Source organism: Lepisosteus platostomus, chromosome 15 (assembly GCF_059453375.1).
Source record: "Lepisosteus platostomus isolate fLepPlt1 chromosome 15, fLepPlt1.hap1, whole genome shotgun sequence".
In the NCBI taxonomy this organism is placed as follows: Eukaryota; Metazoa; Chordata; class Actinopteri; order Semionotiformes; family Lepisosteidae; genus Lepisosteus; species Lepisosteus platostomus.
In genome coordinates, this window is record NC_142625.1 from 21154465 (window position 1) to 21168797 (window position 14333).

Sequence of the window (14333 nt, forward strand, 5' to 3'; positions counted from 1 at the left end):
ATAATTGTCGTTCTTATCACTCGCAGCACACGAAAGAATCACAGACCGAACAGAAAATAGAAATGTTCCGTCCTCCAGCAGTATCAGCGCACTTCTCTTACTGTGGCCTGATACAGTAAAACTAGTTTAAAGAAATGTATGATTTCCTGACACTCTTTACATTGTCCTTATTGCTGTTATGGGTTATAATAATGTCATAGTCGGATTTATAACGCCTTATTTTGCCCACATGTATGCAACCACTTAAACCAAGTTATACAACCGGTTTTCTGCAAATACGTAAATCATGATAAAGTAATGGAAATAAAAAAACTAGCCACAGCATATGCCCTGATATAGAATTGTTTTAAATCGATCACCTGTGCATTCCAACATCGCCATCAACCATAGCGCATATAAATGCATATACTATATGATATAGTGCATATAAATCATAACTACGTACAAAACCACAATGACCTTGTCTCGCAGCTTTTGTGTTTCATTCTAAAACTAAAGCTTGGGTACCTTATCTGTGGAGTTAGCTTGGTCTCGCATCACACCCATGGGTTTTTTGTGAGTTATCTATTTCTCTCCCAACATCCAAGACACACTGGCTAGTTTAAGAGGGTACCTAAATTGTCCATGAGACACTTGAGCCACTGTGTGTCTGTACCTTGCAATAAACTAGTGTCCTGTCCAGTTTATAGACCTGCCAGTTTGTAGATAGCCTCCCGTTTCTGTTAATGGATTGTTGATGTGATTTTGTAACACAATACAGTATTTCTAGATTGTATTACTGTGCTTTTCCTCCTTAAGTGTTTTGTTAATTTCAGTAAAATATGTCATTACTCTTCACACTGCTAGTTTGTAATTAGAGTATAGATTGCTCAAAATTAAGAACATATGCTTGTGAAGAAGGCAAACTTAAGGTAGGTTAAAAAAACTACATACTACAAAACACACAGTCTTGACATGTTTTATTAGAAAATCTATTAGACCTTGTACATGAGATGAATGAACATTGACTGCTGGCAACATCATAATCTTTTAAGCATTATTTTATGGCAAAAAGGCATTTTTAAGTGTCAGCTTTATTAAAAAAATAAAGCGTCATCCAGTTTTGTGAACTGAAGGTTAGTAGCCTTCCACTACAAGAGTACTGTTATAAAATACAGTACATTGACACCTAGTTCATTCAGTCGTCCCTTTTCTTCCATTAAACTTTGCTTCTTTCTGATTGCTAAATACACATGACTAATGTGCAGAAGAACAGGCTGGGCAAACAACAGCACTAACATTTTGATATTACAAAAGATGTTCTGTTTTGTAATACAAATGCAACATTACAGAATGAACAAAATGAGGAACGGGTTTGATCCAAAATGGGATGTAACCTTTTTAGGTTCAGTATTTGGGCTACAGATAACAACAGCAGCCAGAGCAGAGCAACAGCTGCTCAGAGCAGGAGTAGCGTATGAGAGGGTACCAGCAGAGAACCATCGATTTAATTGATCCAGAGATTTCTGAATAAACTCTGTTCAGCTAATTGACATGATGAACCTTGTTAACACAAATTCAAATATGACCTGTTTTTCAGATCTGTGAAAAGCTGTGTGTATAAGCAGAGCATTCAGAAAGTTGTCCTAGACATCTAATTTCTCACAATTGTCCTGTGATTTCTGCCTAAAAAGGGAATTTGTACTGTAATGGTCCCTGTTGGGTATGATTGAAACATTGTGTCCTAACGGTATGACTAAGCATGGCATGTCCTTCAAATGTACAAACTGTTAATCTTATTGTTAATCTAACTTGTAGCCCCAAAGGTTTCTCTTTCTTCCTTCAATTTAACAAAATTAAATTGTGTCTGCGTTTCACATAGTCGCAAGCATCGCTGAACTGGGCCAGTAATCTCAGTGGAGTACTGTACGTTTGAAAAACAAGAGATCTAAATAAAGTGTAATCTCCAGGAACTACCCTTATCCCCCAACAATGACTGTATATACCACAATTATATTAAATCTAAGATGATAATTCTCAGAGTGATAATATCAGCTTCTGACAACATACATTAAAACTAATACAGGGGTGATCACTATAAAACACATTACTTGTGATATCACTAGTTCATGTCCCACTGCATTTATTGACTAGAACTCTACTGTGCCAATTAAGCAGAGGGTATAATGCAAAGTAAATCCAAATTCCTAGGTTAATGTAAGTCTGTCATGGCTCCTAGTTGAACCATGTACAGTACAGTTTTAGTGTGTCAAATATTAAGATATTAAAGTATGCTGTGTTACAGTGACAACAGTACAGTAATGCAAGCTCCTTTATGGCACTTTGACTTGGTTACCTGGCTGGGATGGAGAATTAAATTGCCAACTGCATAAATAGTTTCTTAATATTTCTAAATTATTGATAATTTCTGCGGTAGACTTAGGGCTTGACCTTAACTGATCTCCAGATCTTAGTGGCAATTATTAACATAATCAGGGAGTCCTGTTGCATAGCTGACTTCAAGTAAAAATTACTAGTTACTAGTTCGAAGAAGAAAAACCGATTTCCTATTTTAATTGTGTATACATAAAAAACTAACCATGTAACATTACAGACATTTCTAATGTTCAGTGTAAAGTTAGGGTTTTTCCATTCATTATACAAATGTTATGAAACCATAGCCTGTCAAATGTTTGCATCTCTTTCCATGAAAGTCTCCTTTTATACCTATTGTTTCAGTCTGCAAACTTTTAGCAAAAATGAAACTTCATTCTCAGGTACTAAAATGACATCCTAAGCATACTGTACCATCACTTCAAATATTGCATTTACAGTGTACATTCAAAGCATCCTTCTGGACATTTCTACCGGCAGTCAGCTACGATACCTTACATTCTGTTCTACTGATAATTTGCCAAAATCATCCCGTAAGTGGCACAAAATGAAGCAGTACATTACATTACAACAGTAGCGGGACGGATGTTTTAAGCATGTCATGATTCAGTCATGTGAATTTCCATCTCCAACAGGTCCGGCCCCGATCAAAAAACCTCTTGGACAGATTTTAAAAATTGACCTTCTGAATTCTGAAAGGCGAAAAATGCACTTTAGATAAAGCTTTGCACTATCATTACGGACACCTGATGGGCGCACGGCGGATGACAGGAAATTCTCAGCAGCACATGACGCCCCTCTTTTGATACAGGGCAGGGTGGAAGGAAAGGGGGTGTATGTCAGTTCTTGGGGTTGGCCTGCATTGATGGTCAGTGGTATTTACAGTGTAGCAAGTGAATGCTTCTGACTAGACAAGACTGCAACGGTGAAACTGCTGTGCAACATGCCCTGTGAATATGGCAAGAATCTACAATAAATATCGAATCGTGCACCTGTCTGCAGGATTAGGCGAAACAGCTGGCCCCTCCCTAAACTTGCTGACACTTCATGCTCCCCCCGCCTGTGACCAGACCCCCTCTCCCCTTAGGGGGTAGTAATGGCAGAAGCATCGAGATTTCGGGGATCCTTCACGGCGATCATGAGGTCATTCGTCCTCCTGGTGCCTTCGACCACTGACAGGACGTCTACCCTCTTGACATTGTGTCCCTTAATCTGCAGCAACTCCACGTCTTCTTCGGGGAAATCACCTTGGAGACAAACCCACAAAGGGAGTGTATGAGATATACACACAGAAAGGCATTTAAATATTTTATGATGTGCTCAGGCATTGCAGCCCATACTGCCCTGACGTTTTCCTACAAGCAAGTAATTGTACTGCAGCGTTAACCCAAACTTTGAAAGCGTTATAAGCATCCATGACTTCAGCATCAGAAAGTTGCTCACTTCAAGTAAGGGTGGCATCAACCCCAATCCTATGCCAGAAATGTAGGGCTCAAGATGGGACTACACACAACATGGGTGCCATTCAATTATAAGGCACTGACACACACCAGGAGAAATGATTAATTTAGAGACAACAATTAACAGAAAAAGTGTGCCCACCGAGGGTGGAAAGACGTCAGACAAATGGCTGCAGAAAACTCCCACAATCACAGGGAGAACACACAAAACCCACATAGAAGGCGTCCCAGCCCAGAACTGAACCCAGGGCCTAAGAGCTCTGTGGCAAAAAGTATTTCAAAATTCCAATTAAAAACACACTCTTATCTTTTCTGAGCACCAACAAAAAAGAGGATGCTGTAATCCCTAGAGTTTAGAGAGCATGGGAACTCACTGTCCACTAGGAGTGTGCTGTTCTGAAGCTGTGGATGAAGCCTTCCGAAAGACAAGCTGTCATTGAGGTTCTTGTGGAAAGACAATATATTCATCAAAACCTGCAGACGTAAGCAATAAACGAAATTAGTCCATCTCCTCAAATGTAGGAGGCTCCAGAAAATTCATTTGTCTGAGTTTTGAATAGGCTAATTTGAACTGGTATTTATTAACCCAGAAAGATTACTAAAACCATTAGGTAATAGAATGTGAATTTCAGTATAATTATTCATTCTATAAGAAATGTATTTTTATTTAAAAAAAGAAATTTATTAAATATGTATTGTATGAAACATTAAACGGCACCTGCTGTAGGCTTTCTGCATTCCCTCTAGTGCCGTATGAGACATACTGTACATTTGAAAGCAACCTGAGTAAATCTGCAGCTGTGATTTAAGTTACTGACACCCAGATTTCTACATCCAACAGACACTGAGCTGACCTGAGCGATGCTGCTAAGTGCTCTGTCTCCGCTGGAGGAACCCAGGGACAGGTAGGTGCCACAGAACCCCAGAGATGGTCTCACCACAGTGGGCAACAGGAAAGACACTGGCCTCTTCCCGGGCTGAATACTGTTCCGCTGTAAGAGAAACCCATTAAAAGACTTTAACTAACATGGGCAAGAAGACCAATGCAACAAAGCATGCCATGTCTAAAGTACCGATACAGAGACTGTTATTGAATTTTGTTTCACTATGTCTTCAGAAAGTCCTGGCAATCCAGACCCCCCCCCCAGAAAGCATAAGGTATGTAGTGGGACTGTAAACAGGACTGCTTTCTCCCTGGATGGGATAGTGAACCATCGCAGGGACACAGATAAAGGGACAATTCAGAGTAGCCAGGTACCTGCTTATCTCATGGAGGGAGGTGAAAACCTGCACTAAAAGTCACACTACAGTTCTGTGGTTTGTGTGTCCTGCACATATAGAAAAGTCTATCTACTGGCATTAAAGGTTATGTAGTTTACACGGCACAACTCTCTCAGCATTTATGCCAAACATGATTTCCCTTCATGTATGATTTGTTGGAAAACTCTTCTGTATCTGCATTATGGAGCTCGATATCTGCGACTGATGGATGCACATGTGCATGTCTATTTAATACTTCTATAATTAGAACCAGATCAGAGTCAATTGTGAAAATATAATAATGTGATACTTGGTGATTGTGGAAGGGGACTGTACCGGAGCAGGGGGAGCAGAACTCTGTGTTTTGTTTGGCCAGGAAAAGTCCAGCATCTGACTGTTCAGGAGAATTCCAGAGGGAGTCATAATTCCACTTCCAAAGGGACGGTTTAGAGAGCTAAAATTACAAGACAGGAATATTTCTTATTTCAGACAGATTCCTGCGAGAACACACACACTGTCTGCCTGTAAAGGCAAAACAGCATTAAACTCTTCAAGTGTAAGCTGTATTTAGTCTTGTATGCAAAAAATAATAACCAGAGTCACTTCTGCTTTCTGCTTGATTTCAGCTTTCAGCAGCACACATTCATCCAGTTAAAGATCTGGTGTAGTACTATTGAACAAAAACACACCTCATAACAGAGACAATGAAGTCGTCTGATCCCATGACCAGAACCTGGCTGGTGGCTCGTCCAGTGTCCAGTGAGTAGTAGGGGACATACTGGTCAGGAGGGAGTGTCTGAGAGTCACTGATCTTCTGGCGAAGCAAAGCCGCCTCAGACTTGCTGGAAATCAGAAACAAAGGCCCCTTTCACAATCATAATAAATCTGCAGGCTTTCGTTTATCCGTGAGGTTTCTGCAACCTCATTCCCAGTCCCCAGTGACACAAGTCACTGAACTTAAGAGAAGAATACAGTACTCGGTGTATGTCCTATATGAATTTAAACGATGAATAAACAATAAGTATCTATGAAACAATAAATAACCCATTTAGATTACAAGGGGAACATGCATAGTTCCCACGCTAAAGTTAGCAGATAAAATGCCCTGTGAATTACAGGAAATGTTTCAAAAGAACTGGAGCATAGTGAAAGCAGTGATTTAGCTTGCAGTGGTTACCCATGAGGAGGTTTGACTACTCCCTCATCAAGCACCCCCAAACCCCCCCGTCAAGCACAGGACTTACCTTAACATCTGTGACACTGCCTCGGTTAAATCACCAGAGGAATCAAACAAGGGGTCCCCCAGGTTGCTAGCCTGGGCTAAAGCTATTTTCAGGGACTGCAGAAAGAAAACGCGGAAAGAAAGAAGAGGAAAAGGGGAAAGGATTAAAGCTCTTCGAGTTTCAGCAACCTTCAGGTCTGAATAACAGAGTTTTTAACCAGATGAAAAGAGTGGAGACCCGGCTCTTGCTTTCACATAGAGCAAAGAAGCAACAGTCAGCACTGCAGTACCTCTGCCATCCAGTGGTAGGTGCTGTTTCTAGGGACTTGGCTAGTGATGTTGAAGCCTTCCAGAATATTGAGAGCAGCAATCAAAGCAGCCCCAGCGTGTGGTGGAGGAGAGGCTAAAATCTGATGACCTGCAAAGGTAGAAGAGGAAGGAGATGTGTTACAATGGTCAATGCGGGAAAAAATAAACAAAAAAAAACCACCACGAAATTCAGTTCACTTCATTAGCATTCCTGATCGACTGCTCTGTGCACTCTTTCATAGACAATTGTGTTTCTTATTTGTTTCATACATACGCAATTCCGTTTTTACAGCAGCACTCGGTGAAGCATAATCTCTTTTCTCTCACTCTTTATACAGCACTATTTAAAGTAACTTTGAGAGATTATTTGGAATGTTGCTATATAAAAATAAACCGTATTATTATTCCATAGGAGCACTGTACATCACACAAGGTACAACAGCAGTATCTGCAGCAGGGATTTGAACCTGTAACCCATCAATTATGGTCCTGATACAGTACGTGCTCACTGTGCTATACCATTCCCATCCTGTAAACCATTAACCTCTGCAATTGTCATTTCATGCAGGATGGTAGCATTTACCCTGGTAGAGACCCTCCACAGGCTGCTTTAATGCAGTGCTGTAGTTTGTGAAATCCTCTTCTGTAAGAACTCCATCTCTTGCTTGTACCTAAACAGAATTAAGCATATAATGAAATATAAATAAATATAACAAAACACACAAAACCATAATGGTTTCCTAGTTTAAAAAATCAATAGAATGTAAGAAAACTTTAAACCTGAAACTTCTAAAAAAACAGGAGCAAAAGACAAGACTTTGAAGAGCAGTTGTACAGTAAAATGAAGCAGGTCAGACACTTAACCACAAAAAAAACTATACAAAATCTCCAACACTTATGATTTGCTCTACATTCAGATTTTTGATGATCAGACTTTTGGATACAACATTTTAAGGTTTACCAATTCACAAACAACCTCTGTAGAACAAGGAAATCACCTCTGAGCCTTACTTGCCTCAGCAACTATTTCCTGAGTGAGATTGCTGTTGTAGAACTCAGATATCCCATTGGCTGCAATCAAATCCAAGATGGCCGCCAAGTCTAAGCGCCTCATGAACAGGCCTGGAAGCACTGACTGCCCCTGATTGACAAAAATCTCCCGAAAACTGTCCGACATGTTCTGATCCTTCACTTTAGACAGAGCGTCCGCTGGGGAGAGGGAATAAATTAGAGGTAAGGTGAAAAAAAAATTAACAAGAACTGTTTCTCTGGTTCTAAACAAGACCTCTAAGGCCTCTAGCATTAAAAGACTAACAGTTTTACAGGCTGACAACCAGAAATGCCCGCAAGAATTCTAGTTTGCTTCTCGTTTGTTTCTTTTTTAGCTTGTTGAATCCGAGACCTGTAAGATTTTATAAGGAGTACAGTATGGTGTGCTTCCCTCACCTAGATCATGAGTGACATTAAATCCATTTCTTGCAACATCTGCTGCCATAGTCACCACCTCTTTCCAATGCAGTCTGGGAAAAAACAAAAGGTTTTAAAGGAAAGGGGTTATTCTTTTATTTGATTTCTTAGGATTATTTCAGTAACATTTAGATTAAAATGGAAACTCAAACAAACATCCAACAACTTTAGATCAGTTACTCCTATTGTTATGCAAGCGGCTTCTAATATCTTTGTAATCTCTGTGTTGTTCAAATCCCCCAGTTTAACAATCTGTGTTGGAGTTTGAAAAATCTGCCTGGCTTTTATTCATTCATGGCACAGGCTGTTTAAACCCATCTCTAAGACCGACTGTGCTTTCACTACAAATACATCCTGCTGCCTGAGGGGATTATGAATCTCTAGTGCTTCAGCAGGTGTATTTGCGTGTGAAGATAAAGCAAGTTTGGTCTTGGGAACAAAAACATTTTAGTGGTCAAGAGAAAACTAAAAAAAAAAGAATTTTCTTTTCCATAGAAATTTACATTTTGTGATTTTCTAAGAAACATTGTGGAATATGTACATATTTCAACTCCTACAAAAAGCAACACTTCTTCTAATTGTGCAAATGTTGAAAGATATACATCACTTTACTAAAACACATTATAGCTTTTTCTATCATAATGACACTAACTAAAACACTGTTCTTTTCATGGGAACAAAAGTCTGTCCCCACTCCTCTGCCTTGCAATGCTGGATATAGCCACAAACTAAGCATTTTACCTTCCATATAACTGGTGTGCTTGGTGCATCCCTCTCAGCATGCCTGGGACTCCAACTAACAGTCCAGGCTGAAATTAAAGGGAAGAGCTCAGTGACTAACAGAAGCTTTGAAAAACCTTATTTTTTTCCACATATAAACTCTTTACACACGAGTGCTGCTCTGCTCAGAGGCTTCTTTGGCTAAACAATAAGAAGACAACAGATTTACTCATTTGCATTACTCAAAGCAAATATGTGAGATTGCTTGTCCCTAAATTCTACCAGAACGAACGACTTTGAATGTTAAAACGGTAAACTGAGAGACGTGGAAGCTATCCATTCAAGGATTAACTGGTAGTGTCAGTACAAAGCCCACATTTAAGACAGCAGTCCCCTTAAAAACAGAATACACTGCGTTCATATTCGCAGCTCGTGACAAGATGATTTTACTTTCTGCTCCAGATCGCCCTGAAACATCTTCTCCTGGATGGCTGAGGGCGCCGTCTCGCGGAAGTCAATCACGCGGCTTTCGTTCTTCCGGATGTCATGAACCAGCATCACTCCGCCACTGCAGAGGGCAGAGAAAGAGCAGGTGACTGAACGCCAGCCCAGCCTGTGCCACCCCACCTGCCAGCTTGCCTCCTCTCACTGAGAGGATCAATCGCTCAGTCCCGCCAGTTGCTACAATCCCAGGGGGTCTTCACTCCCTTCCCACAAAATCTATATTGGCACACGCTCAGGGATGCATTCCAGTTTTCCCTTGAAAACAAGCCGGGATAAAAATACGATGATGATGCACTCTGGCAATGTTTTAAACTACAGTATGCACACAGGAACAGCACACTGGAAGATTCTGGAAACTATTATTCATTCACAGCTAATCTTTGAAAGCCCTCTCTGGCCTCTTTTTGAAATCCCAAAAGATAAGATACATTTCTTGCCACTTTTAAAAATGTGATCACAAGAGCATGTTAACAAACTACTTCTTTCTTCATCAGTACCACCATAGGCATGATGCTCAACACAACATGACAGTGATTTCACATGAGAACATTTAGTACTCTTTTTGTTGCTAATACCTTATTTATCCAAGGATAAATACAGCTATTTATCTATTATGTATAATCTTGGGTACAAAAATTTTTTGAACCTATTTGGTCAACTACAGAACAAACAAGACAACTTTTTAAACAATTTAGATTTTGTGCATGTTTAAAGAAAATTACTTATCACAGTAGTGTATTTCAAGTCCCACAAAAAGACACGTCTTGAAGAATATTGAGAAATCTGGTCAACAATAAGTCTGGGCAGATGGGTGTGTACACCCACAACCCTTTGTGTCAGAGTTGCAACACTAACTCAGTTCCGGGAATGGTTGGAACCAATCAGAGTAGTTGGAATGCTGACATACTGTATGACAGAGGATCCACGAAAAACACAGCCCTGTCCAAAGCGCCACTGGAGCTGTACTCACCCCCCTATTCCCGAAATGTGTGGGTTGATAATCCCCAGACAGAGAACTGCAGCAATCGCTGCATCCACAGAGGAGCCCTGCTTGCTCAGCACCTCTGCACCAAGAGACGTGCATTGGCCCACATCTGTCACCACAGCACCCTGATTGAAGATCTGCAGAGAGGAGAAAGGGCACAGCTCACCAGTGGGCTTAGATAGTGCTGGTGCCCAAAGGTCCACACATGGAGATGACAGACTGAACGTGTTGGCAGTGTTTGACTATTCCACTATTCCTAAGGCCAGGATGGGATTCATTTATTAGCATCAAAGACATTAAGGAATGTGTAGGTCTTCCAAAGAAAAGAGATTAAATCGATGTTGATTAGTCGATTATGTTCTTGCAAAGCCACGTAGACTAGAAAGAAACCAGAAGAAAATAAGGAATGCAACATTAAAGAAATTCAGAAGAAGAATTTGCATTGTATTTGTAAAGAAATCCCACTGCTGCCTCCCTAGTTTGGCAGGGTTAATGACTAGGAGAACCGCCTGTCAGTCCTGAACGTGCCTGTGGGTCTCCGAAGTAGATCTGCATGATGAGAGCCACAGTCACCCCCGTGGCGAAGGTCAGGCAGGCGGTGATGATGATGGTCAGCCCATCTTGCCTGCAGTTGCAGTCCCCAGCCAGGGGGTCACGCTGTGTCTCCCGCAGGGGAGTCAGGTCCTGGCTGGCCAGCTCGGAGGAAGAGGAGGGCAGCCTCTGCAGCCGTGCGGTCTTCAGGAACAGATCTGGGTCTGTCAATGGAGGGGGGGTGGTCAGGTCAGTCATATGTGTTCAGCCTAGAGCGGTGCAGAAATCTGCAGGCTTTTCACAGGAGAAGAGGTCTAAACACAATCTATTACAGATGACTAGATCACCACCAACCCACCAGGTTGTGTTGGTTTTGAAAGTGGCTACCCACAGTACATCCAAAGACTATTTCTGTCACAGCAGTATCTTGGTAGGATTTTCTGCTGCTTTTTATGTTATTGCATATTCAGTCGCAGTTTTCAAATGGATAATTCGGACTGGTTCTGCAGTACGGGATGTGAAACGCGTTTTTGTAATGGCTTCATGGTGTTCATTAGTATCTCTATAGCACGTTACAATTCCGTAAGAGATATGTACTATTTACAGGACTGAACTGTAGCCCTGGAAAATTCAAATTATGTTTCTAAACTACAACAGAGTCTTTGTATGCTACAGCCACGAGATTTATTGTTTTTCCTACATGATTCCCCAAAAATATTTAAGTAAATTTGAGTTAACAACTCCTGCGAATACGACAGCGATAATACAGACGCAGCGCTATGATAGTGCATTTTTGTTCGCCAAGGAGACGCTAATAGGGAGATCTTATGACGCGAAATATGCACAGTCCGTACGTACCTGTGTCCTGCTCGCTTAGAAAGTTGTCGTCCTCCTTTCGGGATTTGATATTATTATCCGCGGAAAGGGCATCGTCCTCCGGCAGTCGAGGGAAGCTTGTGATGCTCATGTAATCCACGGGGGAGTAGACACTGCCCAGCGTCGTTTCCTGACTAACGTCCTTCTCTGCCATATTACCGCTGGAGTACCCGGCTACGGCGTCAGCGGCAGGCGTGAACATGAGCAAATCTTGCGTCTCCTCAACGATGTACGGCCAGCACCGAGCTACATGAAACAGATCTGCCGGACGGGCTACACTCCTCCACGGGCCTACTCCCCTTCACTGAGCTGAAATCACAGCCCCAGATCAGATCAATAAAGATATTTACAAATTCGCCAAATCCATTCCATTATTGTTCATTATTTCCATTTTCAATCCTGCAAAAAAAAAAGGGGGGGGGGGGGGAGGTGGACGGTAAAGACACCGTACCCTGTTTCGCATGCCGTACAATTCACTATGGACAGAAATCGGAATATTCAAAACGCCTATCTAAAAATGAATAGATTTCCAAATGACGCGTACACACTGGAGACGTGATGTACATGGCGCAACCAGTTCAACCTGTGTGTCCGCTCATAATTCAATTGGTCTCTAGTGCATTATCACCGCGCTCCTACTGCGTTGGGTGATGGCGATTTCGATCCGATCTAATACACAGAGGAATTTGTCAAAGATCGCATTTTTTGCGACGGAGGACTGGCACCATCCGATGTGGCAGAGGATGGAGACGAGCCGGTGGCACCCGGAGATCGTACTCCTTTCATTTCATTGAGCCGGGCGCCACCGACGCACCGTCCGTGCTACCGACACAAAAGATCGCTCGGCACCGTCACGACTTACGAGCACATGTCAGGGCGATCCTGTTGCAGACCTGGTGGAGTTTGCTCCTCACTTTTGTGCTGGATTAACTGCGGCTCTTTCGCGTTTGTTTGTTTTTTAATACAGGGTCTTCTTGCAGCCTTCACAATAAAAAGCCGGGGATCAGCTGACATCACAGAGAATATGTCACCGCCTTAAAGGTGCAGGACTCTAGGAATTCCGTGGAATGCAAAACGAGTTCAACAGGAGCATTTGGTTTGTACTCCTCACCTGTGTTTGAATAGGATCCCGTAGCTAAAAAGCCCGTCTCAGTTTTTATACCAACGGGACAGAGAGCTCAGACAGGATTTTACTTTATGCTGGCACCTGCAGAAACCACGCTAATATCGTTACTGAATTTGTCTATTAATACCCCCATTAAAAATAACCCGACATCCAAGTAATGACCATAAATCAAAGAAAAGTCTCACTCTAACAATGATAAATAACGATGTTAGCATTGGCAACGATGATGAACAACTTCTATGCCGACAAAAGTCACAACGAATTTTTCATTGCGCACTACCAGAATAGTATACCTATGGGATGCAGGTAGCTCGTATTAAGCGCTCGTTATTTGCGTGATGTTGCTAAACAGGTTTTGTGGAAACCACACGAGGCAGGTCCCTATCAAATTCCCAATATTCTAGAAAGGCCGTGTCTTTTACACACCTTTTAGTAATCCTATTTTCACCTACACAGGACATATCACAATGCTACTTCGTTTCAAAACACAGCCGCGCCTCTGGTGACTCATTAAAATGACAAAACCTGCTGTAACCCGACAGACATATAGCAACGAGCTGTGCAGGACAGAGTTTCTTTCGTAATGGGTGCTGCACTTCAGTGGTAAATGAAATGCGTCCCCTCCTAAATGTGAATTGCCTTGAGATTCTCGGGGGATGAGAAGAAACGCAAGGAATTGAATACATATTTACACAGGGGTACTGTTGGGGACATTTTCATAAACTACAAATAGTATGTGATTTAGCTGTCTCTTCTCTGGTGACATTTCTATTTGTCGGGGTGCTATGTAATTGTTAATACCTGTTTTAAACTCCTGTATCTTAAAGGAAAGTTCCCCTTATCTTATTTTTTTTTTAGATAATCCTGTAGGCCTAGCAAAATTAAAGTCAGTCTAGATACCATTGGAGAATATACAGCAGCTAAATATACAGTACCATCATTATTTTCCAGTGACGAGGACAGTGGGTGTAATCCTGATGTAAATCAAATTTAAGGCTACTTGGATAATAAGCTATGCACTAAACCTATTATTACTTGTCAAACCACACAATGAAGAATTACTGGGTTGTATTCTTTCAACAACTGCTTGGAGAGGCAGACTTCTTTAGTGCCCTGTTAACATACAAGCACGTAATTATGAATGCACAAGCAATCGAAGAGGTCCAAATTAATATTTGTTAAGTTTTACCTTGACAAATACAAAAACAGTTTTCATTACACTCATTTTCTCTGGAGCTAATTGGGTTTGTTAGTTTTTTTGTTGGTCATTATAAGGTATTTATAATACAAAGAACTACTCAATGAATAATGTTAGAATATGGTGAAATTATTTTTCTCAAGGAGCCAAAATACATATCGATAGCAAAAAAATAGTAAAAAGAAAAAAGTCCTTGGGACCATTTCATTGTAAAAAATAAACAGTACTACTGCCGGTATGAAGATTGTATATGAAATTTTGATATTATTTCTATAATTATTAACATTTGCGTCTTTTGGAGC

General features: G+C 41.2%; 1 protein-coding gene across 2 annotated transcripts; it reads right to left on the reverse strand.

The window, feature by feature from the left end:
- Positions 1 to 942: 942 nt before the first annotated feature.
- ggt7 (gamma-glutamyltransferase 7) lies at positions 943 to 13226 on the reverse strand. 2 transcript variants are annotated; one of them, XM_088607519.1, is made up of 16 exons: positions 12601 to 13226; positions 11690 to 12106; positions 10829 to 11055; positions 10286 to 10437; positions 9262 to 9379; positions 8833 to 8900; positions 8071 to 8144; positions 7640 to 7833; positions 7208 to 7295; positions 6606 to 6733; positions 6338 to 6432; positions 5783 to 5935; positions 5430 to 5547; positions 4688 to 4825; positions 4208 to 4307; positions 943 to 3620 (listed from the first exon to the last, which is right to left on the reverse strand). In XM_088607519.1, the coding sequence occupies exons 2-16, from the start codon at positions 11907 to 11909 to the stop codon at positions 3457 to 3459; spliced, it is 2037 nt and encodes a 678-aa protein (XP_088463645.1). In that variant the 5' UTR covers positions 11910 to 12106; positions 12601 to 13226; the 3' UTR covers positions 943 to 3456. The 2 variants fall into 2 exon arrangements, with proteins under 2 accessions (XP_088463645.1, XP_088463644.1); XM_088607518.1 differs by having other exon boundaries at positions 12570 to 13226.
- Between the last annotated feature and the right edge of the window lie 1107 nt (positions 13227 to 14333).